At 45.9% G+C, this 20,000-nt stretch overlaps 1 protein-coding gene across 1 annotated transcript in view; it reads left to right on the forward strand.

Annotated features, from left to right (window-relative positions):
• zranb3 (zinc finger, RAN-binding domain containing 3) overlaps positions 1-20,000 on the forward strand; it is a 62,218-nt gene that overhangs the window by 38,030 nt on the left and 4,188 nt on the right. The window contains 7 exon segments of the mRNA XM_042081630.1: positions 2,325-2,558; positions 7,740-7,861; positions 9,565-9,666; positions 13,683-13,825; positions 15,196-15,384; positions 17,776-18,059; positions 18,062-18,099. Coding sequence (XP_041937564.1) covers positions 2,325-2,558; positions 7,740-7,861; positions 9,565-9,666; positions 13,683-13,825; positions 15,196-15,384; positions 17,776-18,059; positions 18,062-18,099 — 1,112 coding nt within the window.

Below are 20,000 nucleotides of genomic sequence, written 5' to 3' on the forward strand. Positions count from 1 at the left end.
AATGTTTGGGATCTAATCAGAAAGCACGCGCGGTCCTCACACACACACTTTGTGTACAGTTGGCAGCTCAGCACAGCACAGCTCAGAGCTGCGTGACGCGATGCAAAACGGCACGGCCTCGCCTCAGCGTGTAAGATGGAGAATTTAACAGCCCATCACGCTCTTAATGACGGGGCCAGACTGAGCTGTAAGACGCCGCCGTTGTGGAGTCATAGCAGAAGGGCAAAAGCTCGCTTGATCTTGATTTTCAGTATGAATACGGACCGTGAAAGCGGGGCCTCACATAGAAAGAACAACAGAGAAAGCAAGGGAGGGAGGGAAAGAGAGATAGAAAGAACAACAGAAGGCGATGGAGGGAGAGAGTGAATGTGTGTGTGTGAGAGAGAGAGAGAGAGGGAGACAGAAAGAGGGAGACCGAGAGGAGAGTTGGCAAAGAAAGTGATAAAGAAAACTGATAGAGGGAGAGAAAGGGAGGAGAGGGGTAGAGGCAAGGAGAGACAGATGAAAAGAGAGAGAGAGAGTGAGTGAGATTCTACACAAATAAGCCCGTGCCATGGGAAAATGCCACACTCCGAATGGTGCATTAAAATGACATCCTTGTGCTGTTTCTTTGTGATTTGAGCTGAATGTCACTCCTCCTTTACTGTCCGCGTGATGGAGCCAGCGGGGATTTAATGACGCTCCCGGAGCAGCGAGGGCGCCGAACCCCCCTCCCACGCGTCCGCGCCTTGTTACCTTAATGTATGACAGATCTGGCCCTCTCTATCGCTCCTACGGCTGGCCGCGAGGAATGCAGACCGACGCTACAATTAGGTGCTCTAAAATGGCCGATTTTACTGCTGCCGCTGCTGTTTGTGTGTATATGTTTTTCTAGTATGTGTGTGTGTGTCAGAGAGGGAGAGAGTGTGTGTGTGTGTGTGTGTGTGTGTGTGTGTGTGTGTGTGTGTGTGTTTTTTGTTTTATTTTTTTAATTTACTGTAGCAGACAGACCTGAGCGGTCCAGTGACCCCTGTGCTTGTTAAGAGTGGTGATTTGGGAGTGTATGTGGGGCGGAGGAGTACTTGGGTGACATTTGAGAAAATCTATAGACTGGCCTTTGAAGTGAGGCACTCCAACCCGAGAGGAGAGAAAACAATTAATTAGCAGAATTTCTGTGCTGCTGTCGCGTGTATCGTCATTGTATGGGGAAAGATCTCACTTCAGAGGTTTCCACCAGTTATACACACACACACACACACACACACACACACACACACACACACACACACACACACACACACACACACACACACACACACACACAATATCCTCCGATATCAGGGAAAGAATCGTCTAAGAAATGGTCCTACCCTCGTTAGATTGTCACTTCTCTAAATTACATTTTTATTGTGTCTTACTATGCCATATGCTGCTAAGACAACAATCACACACACACTTACACATACTGTGCCAATATATGTGGAAGGAATTAGTCATTTTCAGAGAGCACCTGCTCCCAATTTTTTATGAATTTGTTCATCATGATAGCAGCTCACTGTATCTTTAGCAATACTCTGTGATGCATCATCTCCAAGTCATCATCATCTCAGTTCTTCTTTTTCTTCTCTATGCTTTTCTTTACTTTGGCCTGCGTGTCAAAAAAATATGAACTTGATTCTGAGCGAGAGCATTTTAATATAGGCTCATTTGTATGCATGGTATTTTTAGCATTTGTGCTAAGCCGCTACGTCTTTGGGTGAATATGATCTACAAACCTAAATTTAACATGTATTGACCCGAGGGCTTCTGAATATAAAGAGTGTATTATTCCTCATGAATTTTTTAAAGGTGTTCTTGGAAGTAATAATGCATGTGTGTTTGTTCAAAATCATTAAAATCAATGTGAATTTCTAATCACTTTAAAATTAGTACTGTAAATAGTTAGCCATCCTGTCTAGTTAGCAGTGGTACATCAGTAGAAAAGAGATTGCAAAGGTCACTTTGGTAACTGTAGCTATGGCAACCCCATGTTTTTTTTTCTTTTTCGTTTTCCTTTTTCCTTTTTCCTCTTGTTTTCCTTCCTACACCCTTTCCCTTCTTAATCTTGCAGGTGTTCATGCTGTTCTCTAAGCTCTCACGTCTCTGATGAAGAGGTGAAGCCGACAGTCTGAGTCTTAAGTGCTCCAGACGTGTTCTGTGTTCTAGCAGACAGTCGGCTCTAGGTGCTCCGGCCGTGTTATGTATTCTGCCCTTTAGCAGACAGTCTGTCCTGTGCTCTTCTGCCTTGTTACAAGACGAGTCTTAGAACCGCTGTTCTCTGTTTCTTCTGCTTCCCTCCCTGCCAGCGGTCATTGGGAGCTCCAATACCCCCTCCTCCACCCCTCCATCTCCACAGCCCACCGATCAGGCCGCCAGTCCCATCATCGAGCTCTCCGACTCGGGCTCAGAGCCAGGAGACAGCCCCTCTCGTCCTGCGACCCCCACTATGGGCAACGCTGTGGAGCAGAGGGGGGATGGGGAAGGAGGTACACCCCAGGAAGCATCGCAAGAGGAGTCCACCCCCCAGCGCAGCACAGATGGTAATCCATCTCTACCTCTACCACACTCATAAATACACACACACACACACACACACACACACACACACACACACACACACACACACACACTCATACAACTCCCCCCCCCCCCCCCCAGCACAGTGCAAAATGCAAATGGTAATCCACCTATATCTCTATCACACTCATACATACACACACACACACACACACGCTCACACACACACACATACTCATACACACACACACACACACACACTCATACACCACCCCCAGCGCAGCACAGATGGTAATCCACCTCTAAACCATGTCTACACTGGGGAGGTTTCTGGGATGGTCAGGTTGGGGGAGTGGGTCAGTGGGTTCTGAAGTAGAGTCTTATATTGGGGCGACACGGGGTGCTCATCTGAAGCTGTGCGTTTACAGAGCGGATGCTGCAACAATTTGCTTCCACTATAACCAGTGGGACTGTTTACAACCAGGTGTGAGAACGCTGCACACATTCAAAAACTAGACTAGTTATCGAAAACTTGTGTCTCCAACAATCCAAAAAAGGGCAGACCAATCGGCGACAAGAAGTGAGTGATTTTTTATGTATGTGAGATATATATGTGTGTATGTGTGTTTTTCTTTATAAACTACTGGATGCCTAAAATGTTCCCTCGGGATGAATAAAGTATCGATCTATCGGTCTATCGATGATGTGGGTTTTGAAATGTGGGAGTGGTTAACAGTAGTAGTAACGCCTGCAAATGTAAAAAACTGCAGTCAGAAGAATGTGTACATTTATACAGCAAAGGCAAATACATTGTTTCCTGATTGCCGATGCGGTTTATTATCAGTTTGCAAAAGTTAGGCGAAGTAAGTGACATAACATATCCCTGATCAATGCGATTAGTTAGGCTGGACCAATGGTTTCAAAGTTAACGCAAAGTCTACACCCATTACAATGCTAGGGTTGGAAACATTTCCCAATGGAGAGTAGCCAGACTTACGAGCCAGACTTACAAGCCAGACCCACATTAAAATGTACATATAAAACATATAACTAGGGCTTAGTCATTAAATCATATTCTGTAACACTGTTCAAAAGTTGTACTGCATTCTTAGACTTCATAGCTTTAAGGGCTTTTGTATAATAAAGGAAATCATTGTAAAACCCACTAAAAGTGGGCTTAACCTTTGAGTATTTACATTTATGTGTAAAAAAATTACAGAGAATAACAATCACATTGACTAAGAGATCGTCTTTATCATTTACAGTAAAGAGTCCATATATAATGTCCTTTAAGTCAAAGTTATCTAACATAAAACATTTAGGACTGAGCCAGTTATGAAGGTCAAGCCACAAGGTTTAAACATAAACACATTCGACAAACAGATGCTCAGCGGTTTTCAGCCCGTTACAAAATACACAATTATCAGTTTCAATCCCAAAGCACCTTTTGATTAATTTGTTGGAGGGGTATATTCCATTCAAAGTTTTGAAATGTAGCTCTTTGGCCTTAGGCATTATAGGATATCTCATGTATTTAGTTCGCAAAAGCTGTATACGATTCTTTGGAAAGACTTTTAAAATGGAAATCAAATGTTAATAAGGGGTAAGACAGGTTGATAAATAGGTTTCTAAGACATTTGTTGGAGAATCTAAAACTCTTAAAGGCACAACCTCCAACAAAGAGCTGTGGTAGGGAAGGACAAATATTGGGATCTGAAATTATTCCTCTTATTATGCCTAAAATGGAGTCGGGTATGGCGTCAAATACAGAATGATATGTATCAATGTTGCAGGTTAACTCATACTTCAAAAAGCCAACAGAGAGTTGCTAGACTAGCCCTGGCAGCAAATGCAATGTGCTGCCGCTAGGGTGCGTCTAGATTTCTAGGCTAAGCCAGACTCTCTTCACAAAGTAAAAGAAAGTGAGTATTTTAAGGAAGAACATTTATTTATTTATGATACATTATTCATTCACAAAGCAAATTGGTGTCCTTAAAGGTTGGATATTTCCTCATTTTTTTACTTAAGGTATTAAGATAAATTTCCAAAAGATGATTTTATATTCATCTTTTTAGTCAACTTTAGCAGAGGTGCCAATAATTCTGGAGGGTACTGTACACTCATACACACACATACACACTTACACTCATTTACACACACATACACTAATTTACACATGCATACACTCATATACACACACACACACACACACACACACACACACACACACAATCATTTACACACACATACAGTCATTAATACACACACACACACACACACACACACACACACACACACAATCATTTACACACACATACAGTCATTAATACACACACACACACACACACACACACACACACACACACACACACACACACACACACACACATAATAAATGAGGAGCTCTCATCCTGCTAATTCTACTGTCCACTGGGGTGAGAGGAGAAAGGAGGCTGGTCAGGGTCACCCTCTTATCTCCCTCTTGTCAGCTGGAGTCCTCCAGTCACGTCAGCAGTGTTGTGGGTGAAGTGATTAAAAGCATGGAGAGACACAGTACACCAAAAAGATAGACAGAAAGTGCACAGATCAGTGGAGAACGAAGAAAAGTTACACACACACACACACACACACACGTATGCAAGCATACTCACACACAGATCAGTGGAGAGCGGAGAAAAGTGGAGATATTACACGCTGCCGTGACTAACGCGTTTGGTGAAATGAAAGTGACTGGCCTTTGATGATTTTTTTTATTTTATTTTTTTTAAAGAAGAAATCCTCTTTGCAAATAAAGATCTTTGTGTCGAATTAGAGACAAACGCTTATCATTACATAACTTCACGCTCGCACACACAGATACAAACACACAGACACACACACACAGACACGCACACAGACGTACACACACACACACACACACACAGGTAGATGTGAATGGGGAAGCTGTCGGAATGAAAAGCTTTTTCCAGTGATTAATCTTCTCTGGTAGTCATTTACTTCAGTGACAGAACTGCGACTAAAGATGCCTACCACTATTTCTATCGCTGACTTTAAACAAAAAAAATAAATGATGAAAAAATACTCTTCTGACCTCATGCTCTTTGATATACATCACAGCTTCCCTCTAATTAGCGTCTAGATTGGGAACGCTGGAACACACAAAAAAATTATATATATATATATATATATATATATATATATATATATATATATATATATATATATATATATATATATGTACAGAATTTAAATTAGCAGCTCTCTAATAAGGAAATATGACGAAGGTGTTTGCCCTCTCGCACACGCTTAATGCTGGTCTAATGGCATCACATGATGCCCGTGACTCATCTTAGCAACTATTTTGGGCAGCTCATCGCTCAGTCTGGTGGGAGGAGAGGTGTGTGTGTGTGGTGGTGGTGGTGGTGGTGGTGGTGGGGGGGGGGGGGGGGGGGGGGGGTGTAAGGGGAGTTAATGCGGAAGGCAGATGTAAGGGGACCAATGAGAGTGACACATGGGGTTCACGGGGTGCGTAATGATTGCCTGTTGTCCGTCGAGGTCAGGTATGTGGCCTGGCTGGCGTCCATTTTTATCCCGGTGATTGCTGGGAGATTACTCTCACTCTCCTCCGAGACAGAGGTGGCCGACTCCAGCCTCAGCACCGATCCCTCAGGGATCTCTCAGTGCTGCCAGGAAACCATCTCTGTAGAGATGGACAGATAGATATATGATAGAGGGATGGGTGGATGGATGGCTACACCTCTCCCAAGCCGCTTTCAGGCACGGATATGGCCCAGGTTGGTCTTGTTCATTCCTGAATAAGTAGTCCGGGTGGTTTACTTTAGGATGTTGATGCACTAGGGGTATGGTGCACAATATTGATTCAGTAATTAAAATTAATAATGCTAGTAAGGCAAGTCCAAATCGTTGATGCAAAAAGATAGTCTGAAAACATTTTATTTTTCCTTAAAAGTACAACGTGTTTCCGCGTCGGCCCCACTTGCCTAAAGATGCACTCGCCAGAAGATCCTGGAGAATTAAAGTTGCCCTTTTAAGTCTCCTAAGTCATCATCCTCATCCAAGTGGTAGCCAAAAAGCCTGTCTAATAACACATAGGGAGAACAGTAGCCTACATCGTAACTTCCCGTCTTTGCAAATTAGTGCCAGTCTGTCATGAACAGGAATTATTGATGAATTTGATATATGACAAAGCTTACTACAGTTAAACCAAGTGGACACCATCAGCTTCGCATGACAAAGATGTGAATTTACCCGCATCTTACCCTTTTGAGTTCAGACATACATTCATCCCGTGACATCCTGACTTAGTACTAGGGAGCAGGTAGGGTAAGGCCCGGGTGATGTCCAGGTAAAATAACGCGGACAATTGTGTTTATACATACAGCCCACCCGGTGACCTCGTAGATTATGTCCAGATTCCAGTTTATGTCTGAAAGGGACTCCAGATGGATGAAGTGTATAAAAACTGTGGCCGCTTCTTCAGTGTTTGGTGTCACAGCAGCATAAAATAGCAGCCTCTCTCTCTCTCTCTCTCTCTCTCTCTCTCTCTCTCTCTCTCTCTCTCTCTCTCTCTCTCTCGCGCTCACTCTTGAAGAGGTTTTCTTTGTGTGTCTCTGGCTGCCGCCTTTGAGAGCCTCCTCTGTGGAGGTCTTTTTTAGACGAGGTGAGATCTCCGCCGCTCACGGGGGCCGTGCGATGCGACTGTCTGAGATCTCCGCCGCTGATGGGGGCTGCGCTGCGCGACTGTCTGAGCTGACAGCTCCTCTCCACTCTGAGTTTTTTTTTCTTCTCATTTTCAACGCCTGACCTTTTCCTGTTGCCGTCGCAGTGATTACGACGCTTCATTACTGCCCGTATGATCTTCTACCCCCTCTCCTCCTCTCCTCCCCTCCTATCCATTCTCTCCATCCTCCCCTCTTCATCGTCCTGTCACCCTTTCCCTCTCTTACTTTCTTACTTTCCCTCCCACTCTTTTTCTCCCCCCCATTTCTCTCTCCCTCCCTCTCAACCCCCCCCTCATTCTATCTATCTCTCGCTCTCTCCCTCCCTCCATTTCTCTTCCTCTTACTGCTCTCCACCCCTCTCTCACTCCCTCTCTCTTTCTTCCTCCTACCCCTATCCATATCTGTCTCCCTCTCTCCATCCTTCTCTCTGTCCCTCTCTTCCCCCCCCTCTCCTCTCCCCAGAGCATCAGGAGAGTGTGTTGGAGGAGTGTGTGGGCGATTGTGCTGACAGAACTCTGCCCCTGTACGAGAGCCTGATGTTCAGCGCCAGCAGAAACACAGACAGAATCTACCTCTACGACAAGGTACACACACACACACACACACACACACACACACACACACACACACACACACACACACACACACACACACACACACATATTATTATATATATATATAATGCACATCGATACAAATAAACACAGGCATACACACACATTCAGACTCCTAAAGCTGCTTCCACCAGTTCTGTCTCTCCACTGCCTACATGTCCGCTGTTCACTGGTCAATCCAGCCGTCAGTCCACCTATAAAGGATTCACTTATTGTTAATGTTGTTTATGTGTACCAGTGAAGATGATGAGAACCCAGAAATACCTGTCTGTCCGTATTACAGAGGGGAATCTCTAGTTTTTTATCTTGGTTAAGTTTAAAAGAAAGTCATCTAAAAAGGCTGGTGTGATTGCAGCCCTGAAGTAGTCTGATGACTGAGGAAGATGATCACCCAGCTTACTGACTCTCTTCAGTGTGACTGACTCTCTCTCCAGCATGACTGACTCTCTTCGGTGTGACTGACTCTCTTTTCAGCATGACTGACTCTCTTTTCAGTGTGACTGACCCTCTTTTCAGTGTGACTGAATCTCTCTTCAGTGTTGCTGACAGTATGTGTTACTGACTCTCTTCAAAATGTTACTGACTGTCTCTTCAGTGTTACTGACTCTCTTCAGTTCACTACAACTCTCTCTCTCCTCTTACTGCCCTTTTTTCTTTAATCCTCTTTTTTCAGACTTTCACTCTTTTTTAAAATTCTTTAACTTGATTTCATTCATTGTCTCCTTCCGTCTTTACTTATTTCCCTCTTTTATTCTTTAATTTTGATTCTCTCTCTCTCTCTCTCTCTCTCTCTCTCTCTCTCTCTCTCTCTCTCTTCGTCTCCCGCAGATCAGGCCCTCTCAGATCATGTTAGCCGCTATGCTGCGTGAGCGTAAGACGCTGCTAATTGACTGTGATTGAGAAATATTATCAGCGTTCAGTTTTTAATAAGCCTTTTTCTCCGGGCGATTGAAGCCGCAGATGAGGAATGACAGAGCTGGTGCGAGCAAGAGACGGAAGGCAGAGACGGAGGAAGAGGAAGATGGATAGGCAGGCGATACAGGGCTTAAACCAGCCCGGGGGCTCAGGGGGCAGAGTGCACCATGGGAAATGATTAGGGCGCACATTTTTAGGGCAATGTAATAGAGCTGGTGAGAATCTACTTCAGTCTTACAGGTGACTCATATTAGCAGTGCTAAGATAGGCAGTGTGTGTGTGTGTGTCGGCTTATGTTAATCTGGGAGCACTGCTGAATCTTCAGAGGGGATTTGCAAAGTGATTTGTGTTTTTGTCTTTGTTATTTTTTTACTGAATGTCACTGAAGAATTACACGAGAGAATTACGAGAATTACACGTGTTAAGCCGGGCTTGTGTCTGAACGTATGCCACGCAGTCAGACATGCATGTACACGCGCACTACACCGCACACACAGACACACACATACACACGTGTGTGTGTGTGGTGAGCAAGTGGTACAGGAGGATGTGGTAAACTGTGAATCAATAATAGGATGGTTTGCGGCCAATTCGTTGTGCTCACATTGTGAAGGGTGTGTGTGTGGGAGCAAAACGCCCACACAGAGACTTCATGTGATCTCTCTCTCACTCACTCTCTCACTCTCTCACTCTCTCACTCTCTCTCTCTCTCTCTCTCTCTCTCTCTCTCTCTCTCTCTCTCTCTCTCTCCACCCCAGGATGGTGTTGCTCTTCACTGTAACTTTATCCCTCTGGACATCAAACTTGACAACTGGGAGGATCTACCCCCAGAGTTCAGCCGAAGAGAGAACAGGAGACTGGTGAGTGGATCACAGACACACACTTACTCATCACACACACACACACACACACACACACACACACACACATACATATATATATATATATATATATATATATATATATATATACACACACCCTCATATATATACAACCCCAAAACAAAAAAAGTTGGGACGTTGTGTAAAATGCAGATAAAAACAGAATGATAGAATATGATAATTTACAAGTCTCGTAAACCCTTTATTTAGAAGAAGATTTAGAAGAACATAGACAACATATCAAATGTTGAAAATGAAAATTTGGACTATTTCATGGAAAATATTAGCCTGGCTAATGTCAGTCCTCATCTCATTGAGATGGGGTCTGGGAACTACACGTTCATTTTCTCGTATTTGAAACGTGGTTTACGAATGCCCAGAGCTGTTTACTGGGCGCTACAAATGTCTATCAAATGCGCCTGTACGTAGCTCATAACCGCTTCGGTGTGTCGTCATTGTCTTGCTGCCCCCCCTCCGTTCTGTGATTGGTTCCTTCGTTGAGGTGAAAACGAAGTCCATGGAATCCAGGCTGCCTAGCAGCGTGAATAAAATTGTGCGCAAGGCAGCATGGGAAAACCCAGGCTAGGAAAATATATGTTCATTTTGAATTTGATGCCAGCAACATGTTTCAGTAAAAACTGGGACGGGAGCATGTTTACCACTGTGCTGCTTCACCTCTTCATTTAACAACATTCTGTAAATGTAAATGGAACTGAGGAGACCAGTTTCTAGAGTTTTGAGTTTTGAGAATTAAATGTTGTCTCATTACTCCCCGATGTAGAATTTCAGGTGCTCAACAGTATGGGGTATTCTTAGTCATGTTTTTCATTCCATGATGCACCTAATTTGATAAATCTAGACTGCAGACAGGCCATTTTAGCACCTGAACTCTTCATCTATGGATACTGTATGAAAACTGTTTAAATATGTGCAGAATTCACTTTGCCATTGTTTTCCTGAAATAGTCAAGGTCTTCCCTTGAAATGACATTGCCTGATTGGCAGTATATGTTGCTCAAAATCTGTATACATCATTCAGAATTGATTGTGCTTTGCCAATTGTGCAAGATGCCCATGCTGTAGGCACTAATGCTCCTCCACACCGTCATAGATGTTGGGTTTTGAACTGAGCATTAAAAAAAGTTGGATAGTTTGGATACTTCGATAGGCCCCTCTCCTTTAGCCCAGATAAGTCCATGATTTCCAAAAGGAATGGCAAATTTTGATTGGTCTAACCACAGGTCCTTTTTCCATGTTACCTCAGTCCATTTTTAAACAAGCTTAGGCCCCAGATAAGACGGTGGTACTTTCTGTATCATGTCCTCAATTCAAAAACTGCAGCCAAAATTGTATTGAGTATCAAACTGTGCACATAAACAATAGTTATCAGAGGTTTTCCGGAGCCCTTACAATGACGGGGTCTGGAAACATGTCTGGTGTTGATGCCAGTGCCATCTGAGGTCCAAAAGACTACGGCCATCCAATTTATTTTTTTAGCTCTCTCCCTTGTTTGCAAAGATCTCTCTGGATTCTCTGAATGTTTTTAATAATTTTATGTCATGTATAGCCTGGGTTTTCCCATGCTGCCTTTCGCGCACAATTTTATTCCCGCTGCTAGGCAGCCTGGATACCATGGAGCAAATTTTTCGCCTCAGTTAGGGACCAATCACAGAACGGAGGGAGGGCAGCAAGACAATGACGGACACACCGAAGCCGCTATGAGCTACGTACAGACGCATTTGATAGACATTCGTAGCGCCCAATAAACGGCTCTGGGCATTCGTAAACCACGTTTCAAATACGAGAAATGAATGCCTAGTTCCCAGACCCCATCTCAATGAGATGAGGTCTGACGTTAGCCAGGCTATGTCATGTAGATGATGAACTCCCCAAATACTTTAGAAATTGAAGTAATTACAATACATACAAAAAATACAATACTGTACATTAAAAATTACATTGTTTCATCATTTGTGCACACAGGTTTACACAGAGTGATGAATACCCCTGCCTCTCTGGGATGCTCTTTTTCATACCCAATCGTGTTGCCAGTTACCCTAATTAGTTGTGAAATATTCCTCCTTTAGTTTTCTTTATCATTACACAACTTTTCCAGCATTTTGTTACCCCCCTCCAAACTTTTTTTGAAACATGTTGCTGGTATCAAATTCAAAATTAACATAGAATTTCCATGAATTAGTCAAATTTGTCATTTTCAACATTTGATATGTTGTCTGTGTCCCTTTTTTGCAACTAAATATGAGTTTAAGAGATTTGCAGATTATTACATTCTGTTTTTATTCACATTCTACACAACGTCCCAACTTTTTCTGTTTTGGGCTTGTATATTAGAGAGAGAGAGACACACACACACACACACACACACACACACACACACACACACACATTTCCACCCACTAACACACACTCCCACACACTCTCAGTTAGAGAGACACACCACACACCACATCCACCCACACACACACTCCCACACACTCTCAGTTAGAGAGACTGAATAGCTGAGGCTTCCCATGTCCTTTTCCTCTTTAATGTCTCTCTCACACACACATACTCTTTCCCTCCCTCTCTCTCTCCCTCTCTCCCCCCTCTCCCTCCCTCCCTCCCTCTCTCTCTCTGTTCTCTCTCTCTCTCCTCTCTCTCCCTCTTCACTACTCAGTGGAGTTATTGAAACAGGTATCACCTCAAGGGAAAATGTTGAACAGGAGAAAATGGAGTGTGTCTGTGTGTCTGTCTGTGTGTGTCTGTGTGTGTGTGTGTGTTCACTCCTCACTCCTCTCTCCCTCTACACTTACAGGTACAATGTGTGCGTGTGTGCATGCATGCGTGTTAACTCTCTCTCAAACAAATTAACTACAAACAAAGCACTCTCTGTCCAGGACTATTTGGCTATTTGACTGTGTAGCATACAGGTAGGTACATGGTGAAATATGTTCACAAACAATGCAGTTCATTGTCAGCATTGTTTTACTGGGTTGATTATTGTTAGGTCCCCTGTAGACTTAGGTCTGGCTAAGATTCAGTTGTAACCTACTCGCTCCCTTGAATTTGGTCTGCCCTTTTTACTTTTGACTGACATTTGAATACTTTTAAAGAGTTGACAGCCATATTCAAAATTAAGAGAGCACTGCAAATTTGAATATGACCGTCAACATATTGGAATGTCATTCAGCAACCGTAAGATGACATCAGAAAAATGTACATTGGTACATATATATATATATTGTGTTTGTGTGTGGGTGGGGGGGGGGGGTTTAAACCTTTAATCCACTAGGACAGTGTTTCTCAAACTATTACACAATAGGCCTACTCAATGAAACCACCTTGCTTATTGTCTTTGCACCTTGCTTATTGTGTCAGATGATTCATATGATTTGAACTGGCATAGCTTACATAGGCAGTGTTGTAGAACTGTTTGGATTTACATACAAGTTTGTTCAATATTGCAAGCAACTCATCTTATTTTACCACGTTTGCTCGCAGACCACTTGGGATAGCTTGCGGACCAGTGGTCCCCAGACCACACTTTGAGAAACACTGCACTAGGACAGTGAATAGAGAGACAGGAAGCGAGTGAGAGAGAGGAAAATGTGGTCGGGAAATGACCTGGGTCGGACTCGAAGCTGAATATGGTATCGGCGCTGTGGCAAGTTTCAGTCCCCCCCAGATCTTTGCCTACTGTTTGTACTGAGCCCCAAGCTACCATAGAAAGCCAAGGCACTGTTGAACAGCAAACCTCTACAACCTCCTCCACGCACTGACAAGAAAAGGCCTGAGGGAGGCACTGAGCATTGTGACACCTCCCTCCCTAAAAAGAGCCTCAGGAAAGCCTGAGCCATACAGACAAAACAAAAGTCTCCAAAGACTGGGACTCTACAGAAAGGAAGAGGCCTGAGGGGTTGTAAATGTGTGTGTGTGTGTGTTGTGTGTGTACGTGTGTGTGTTTGTCTCACTCCCTTCTGCCGCTTTCCCCCCAGGGTGCAGCGGTTTGTGCGTGAGTGGAGTTCTCTGACGGCCATGAAGCAGAGGCTGGTGAGGAAGAGCGGAGAAGTCTTCCTCAGTCCCATACTCCTGCTTGACCAACTTACCAGCAACCAGCGCAAGCTCAGCAGCACAAAGAGGTGTGTGTGTGTGCGCGTGTGCAGGCTCAGGAGCGAGAGGAGGAAGAGTGGAACTTCCTCAGTTCCGTACTCCCACTTCAATCTCTCATTAGCAACCAGCGCTTGTGTGCATGATGTATTTCAGAGTGGTCATGGTGGTATGTTGGGTATCTATGCAGATGTACATGCAATGCATAATTATCTGTGTGTGTGTGTGTGGGGGGGTGGGTGTGTGAGAGCAGGAAAGAGCTCCAGTGGGTGTGTGTGTGGGGTGGACTTGGGCTCTGGAGCTGGCCTCTGCCATCTGAGGCTCTATGTGAGCGCAGGCAGCCAATCAGCATGTAATCCCCCATTGGCATGGGGGAGTGGGCAGCCAATCAGGATTTTAATCTCCTGAGAAATGAGCAAGTGGGCAGCCAATCACGTTGGCAGCATGCTCTGCTCTGTTGGTGGGTGTGTGGGGATCTCACGCTCCTCAAAAGGTGATCTGGACAAACGTGGGACTCGTACCTTCATCAGAGCCAAGCAAGACCACCCTACACACACGCACACACACACACACACACACACACACACACGCACACATACTGCTTGTGTTTGTGTGTGTTTGTGTGTCTACTGTGGTTGTGTGGGAGCTGTATCTGTGTGTTTCTGCTACGTGTGTGTATGTGTGTGTGTCTCTGTGGTGCTGGGTCATCTCAGGAGAGTTCCAAGCCTTGCGTTGTGAAGGCATGAATCATTGTTGCTGTTTGTTCCTTTTCCCCTGCTCGGCTCATTTCAGGGTTATTTTGGTCTTCACAGAAAATGAGTGAAATGGATCCGTGCTCCCTGCCCACAGGTTTAGCACAGCTACTGTAGCATTAGCGCCTCAGTGCGCACAAGTGTAGTTACAAAAGCAACACGAACTTCCCACAAGGACGCCTCAACACTGCCCGTGTGTGTGTGGTGTGTGTGTGTGTGTGTGTGTGTGTGTGTGTGTGTGCGTGTGTGCGTGTGTGAGTGTACAGAGCGTTTCTGTACTCTGTGGTTGTGTGTGAGCTTTCTCTATGTATTTATGCTGTGTGTGTGTACACACACACACACACACACTCAGGCTCACCCACAGTGTCGGGGTTGACTCTGGCTTTCATGTGTTCCTTTTCATCAGGTGTGTGTTCCCATGTGTCTTTGAAGGCGAGCTGGCCCTCTCTCTTTCATGCTGCGCTCCCCAGCCTTTAAGGTGTCCCCTCTTTGATGCGTTTGCGTGTGTATATGTCTCTCTCTCTCTCTCTCTCCTCTCTCTCTCTCTCTCTCTCTCTCCTCTCTCTCTCTCTCCTCTCTCTCTCTCTCTCTCTCTCTCTCTCACCCTCTCCACACACACCCTCTCACCCCACGCTGCTTTCCTTCTGCAGGTACCTCACCAAACAGGACGTGGCGCAGGCCTCCCTGACCAAGGGCCCAGAAGGACGGAGGCACGGTCCCGCGTTGTCAGCCCCGACAACTTCTTCGCCAAGCGGAGGTCCTCCAGCGCTGCTCTGCCCCGGCCCAGCGACACCAACGACAAGTAGGTCACCACAGCAACCGCCGCCACCCGCAACAGCGTCAGCTGTCAATCAGGGTGTCCCTCGGGCAGGGTTCCCGATCAGATGAGTTTTCCCTCGGAGTGGCTGTCGAGTGCCTGATCACTCCTGACAGCTGAGCTCCATCTCTCTCTCTCTCCGTGTGCCTCTCGCACAGCCACCAGTCTAGAGGAAAGAGAGATGTGAAAAAAAAACAACACAAACACAAACATCACATAATGAAAAGAAAACCAGATGATACTCATTGTGATGACTCTTCACAGCTCAAATGAAATGTTGCTTTGGTTTTTACTTACATTTTTTCCTTGTGTGTGTGTGTGTGTGTGTGTGTGTGTGTGTGTGTTTAGTCATGGCCCCTCTGCCTCCGCTGGTCTGTCCACAGTGGCAGGTGTGTGCTATCAGAGGCTGGAAATGAAATATGGTGTGTATTCAAGATGGCTTTTCGGGATTATCAAATTACACCACTCTCAGCCGCACGAGTGGGGAAATGGAAGCGACAGATACATATTTATGAGTCTCCACGGTCGCCCCACAAAATTGCATTGCAGTCACAATTTACTTTTGAAATTTGGTCCCCTCGTCATCTCTTGGCCCCTTCTCTCTCCACTCACACACACACACACACACACACACACACACACACACCGCCAGGTGTAATTATGTGTGTTTTGTCAGTCAGCCCTGCGCTCCAAAACAGCGACTTTTTCGCCTGGTGAGTGTCTGGAAGGGCCCCTGGACCTGTGAATATTTAGTGCCTTGATAAAGGCATAATCCACTGTCTGAGAGGCTGCTGCACTCCCATTGGCTCGTGCCGTGTTGCTATGGAAACCGGCATAGAATTTTCCAGCCCTGGAAAGTTGAGGACCATCAGTGTTTTTTCTTTTTTTTAAATATCACAATTTTTTTATATATATATATATTTATATATATAATGAAGAGACAGATCCATCTGTTCAGAAGCACGCCATCAGCACTTTGTTGATAAAGCAGAGAGTGCTTCTCTTAATCAACCTGCCAAGCCACCGAGAGAAGGAAAGAAATGGAGAAAAAAAAGAAATAGATTTTAAAAACACCTTCAGCGCTGGTTCGGCTCGGCTGTGTGTGTGCGCGTGTGTGTGTGTGCGCGTGTGTGCGTGCGTGCGTGCGTGCGTGTGTGTGTCAGTGTTTAGTTAGGGAGATGAGTGTGCTAAGAGGCTGGCATGCGTCCAGGAAGAGAGACCAAAAGGTCTGTGCCCTGCTGCCCTCTCCGCACACATGTTGCAAGACCTGGAGGAGCAAGAACAGAATTAAACATGAGCTGAAAACGAGACACACGCAGGATCCACATTTCCGCATGCTCACACACACACACACACACAAATGCAGGATCCACATTTACTGCACTTTGACAAGTGTAAAATACTAATATTTACATTCATATATACACTTTTACAAATGATTGAAGTGTATATATAAATGTAAATATTAATATATTAATGTATATTAAAGTATTGGGGCAGCCATGGCCTACTGGTTGGCGCTTCGGACTTGTAACCGGAGGGTTGCCGGTTTGAACCCCGACCGGTAGGCACGGCTGAAGTGCCCTTGAGCAAGGTACCTAACCCCTCACTGCTCCCCGAGCGCCGCTGTAGCAGGCAGCTCACTGCGTCGGGATTAGTGTGTGCTTCACCTCACTGTGTGTTGAGTGTGTTTCACTAATTCATGGATTGGGATAAATGCAGAGACCACATTTCCCTCACAGGATCAAAAAAGTATATATACTTATACTTAAAGTTACATTTCCTGTAGTCTCAGACAGCTGTTCTATGGTACCATAACCTGCTGATTTACAGTAGCATGGGATGACTGATGTGAATTGCAGTAGAGTGTGTGTGTTTATGTCCTGTAATCAAAGACACCTGTCCTGTGTCTATATGGAGTATGATGCCATATGTCCTGTAATCAGAGACACCTGTCCTGTGTCTATATGGAGTATGATGCCATATGTCCTGTAATCAGAGACACCTGTCCTGTGTCTATATGGAGTATGATGCCATATGTCCTGTAATCAGAGACACCAGTCCTGAGTCCAAATTCCCAACCTGGCTAATTCAGTGTGGCCCCCTAATCATCCCCCAGTGTAACTGGCTCATTCATTCATCCATTCCCTCACTTTCCACCTCAAGCTGGTGTGTGATGAGCGTTCTGGCACATGATCGCTGCCGTGCATCACCCAGGTGGGTGTTAACTCATTGGTGGTGGTTAGTGAGGTTTCCCCTTAACTGTAACTTGCTTTGGTTTTGCTTTGCTTTTAATTTGCTGTATGTAATTCGCTTTGCCTTGAAAAGCACTATATAAATGCAATGTGGTGGTGTTGTTGTTGTTGTCGTTCTTGTTAACATGTTGACAAAGACCCATGTCCTGTGTCCACAGGGAGGCCGATGCCACTGCTGATGCCAGTGTCAGCCCTGGCGTTGGCACGGCTGGCGAGGCCGGGTACATGCAGGCGGTGGACAGCTCGGGCACCCCTCTGTGCCTGTCGTGCCAGCAGCCGTGTGGCGGCGGGGAAGGTGCCGGGCGGTTTTGCGGTCAGGCGTGCGAGGAGGATTTCCGCGTACGGTCCAGCCAGGCCTATATGCGGGCGCGCGTGCTGGAGACGGAACAGGGCATCTGCCAGATGTGCGGCCTGGACGGCCACCAGCTGTTCCAGAGGGTGCGGTGGAGAACACCTGGCTGGCACAGCTGTCGCTTAAAGAGGTGAGGTTCTAGATTATAACACCTGGATCAGCTGGCACTGAAAGAGGTGAGGTTCTAGATAACACCTGGATCAGCTGCCGCTAAAATAGGTAAGGTTCTATATTATAACACCTGGATCAGCTGCCACTAAAAGAAATAAGGTTCTAGAGAACACAGACTAACCCAGCTCATACTCAAAAAGGACCCTACTTTTGGTCCCAATTCCACTTAAAGAGGTGATGTTCTACAGAACCCCTAGTCCATCTCCCACTTCAAGAGCTTGTAAGCACCTGTCTGGTTCAGCTAGGTCACAGTTCTAGAGATGTGAGGCTCTAGAGATGTGTCCGCCTGACAGAGACCACTCTCCCAGGACTGTAAGTTCTATCTCTCTCTTTTTCGCTAAACATGACAGAGGTAAGTCAGAGACTGTTCCAGGCTGGAGGCTTTGTGTACTGTACATCAGTAGCTGAGACTGTCCTTAGATGGAGCGTGGTGTGTGTGTGTGTGTGTGTGTGTGGAGGGGGGGGGGGGGGGGGGGGGTGTTGATCTCATTTCTGTTCTGCGCTGGAAGCCATGTTGTGCCAGAATTGTTTCCCATTGTCCACCTGTGTAGGGGATTAGAACTGAGGGTTGTGTGCTCTGTTCTGAAGAACAGGATTCCGCTCTCTGCCTTCTCAATAGGGTGAGGGGGAGGACAGGAAGACAGGCAGAGGGAGAGAGAGAGATAAAGAGACAGAGAGAGGGAAGGAGGGAGAGAGGGATGAAGAGACAGAGAGAGGGGAGAAGGGAAGAGATATAGAGGCAGAGGGAAGGAAGGCTGGAGAGAGGGAGGGAGACAGGAATGGATAGCAAAAAATCTGAAAGGAAATAATTGCAGGAGAGAGTGAGAAGTGTTTGTGTGTGTGTGTGTGTGTGTGTGGAAAGGGGGGATGATGGAAGGGGAGCGTGGGAGAGAGGAAGATGAAGATGAGGAGGCAGAGGAAGAGCAAACAATATAGACAGGAGGAAGAGCAAGGGATAGAGAGAAAGAATCATGACAGAACTGCTGGAATGCCCATATAGATGAGCTTTCAGTACAGGCCTCTCTTTCTCTCTCTCCCTCTCTCTCTCTCTATCTATCTCTCTATCCCTCTCTCTCTCTCTCCCTCTCTGGGCGGTAATTCACAGCTTTTGTGCACTGGTTAGATAAACGATCGGCCGGGTGTGTGGGAGGCTGGCAACAACAGCAGCACCATTCCACCTTGAATCCTCCCCGAACACCACCCCACCCCCTACCACCCAAACACACACACACACACACACACACACACACACACACACACACACCCTGAAACCCTTCTGAGCCTTGGCAGTCACCGTGAGCAAATGGAGCACCAAAGCCTGTCAGATTGGCATTGATTTTCTCAGCTGCTAACCCCCTCTTCCCCCCCTCCTCTTCTCCCCCCCCCCCACCATATCCTCTCCTCACCCCTCATCGGGCCCCACCGTGCCGAGCTGCTCTGCGCTGGGTTGCTCGGTGCCGGGCTGCTGGCTAGAGGCCCACGGTGATTTGGGTTGCCATTTTCTTTCCAGTGAAAAGCTCCGACAAACACCTCCGCAAGAAAATCGATCAGACTGGATGTAGGCCGCAGACCCCACTGCAGACCCCCCCAACACACACACACACACACACACACACACTCCACCTCCCCTCTCCCCCACACGACCAACGCACACACACAAATACACACACACTCTCACCATCCACACCAACACTTCCGCATGCACACACACACACAGCATAGAGAGGGGAGCTGTGTGTGTGAGAGAGAGTGTGTGTGTGAGTGTATGTTGAGTGTGTATGCTGTGTGTGTGTGTGTGTGTGTGTTCTGGTTTATTGGCGCTTCACTGGTGCATGGCTCCATGGGGAGAAAAGGGGGGCT

The sequence above is a fragment of the Alosa sapidissima genome, chromosome 23 (genome assembly GCF_018492685.1).
Source record: "Alosa sapidissima isolate fAloSap1 chromosome 23, fAloSap1.pri, whole genome shotgun sequence".
Taxonomy (NCBI): Eukaryota; Metazoa; Chordata; class Actinopteri; order Clupeiformes; family Clupeidae; genus Alosa; species Alosa sapidissima.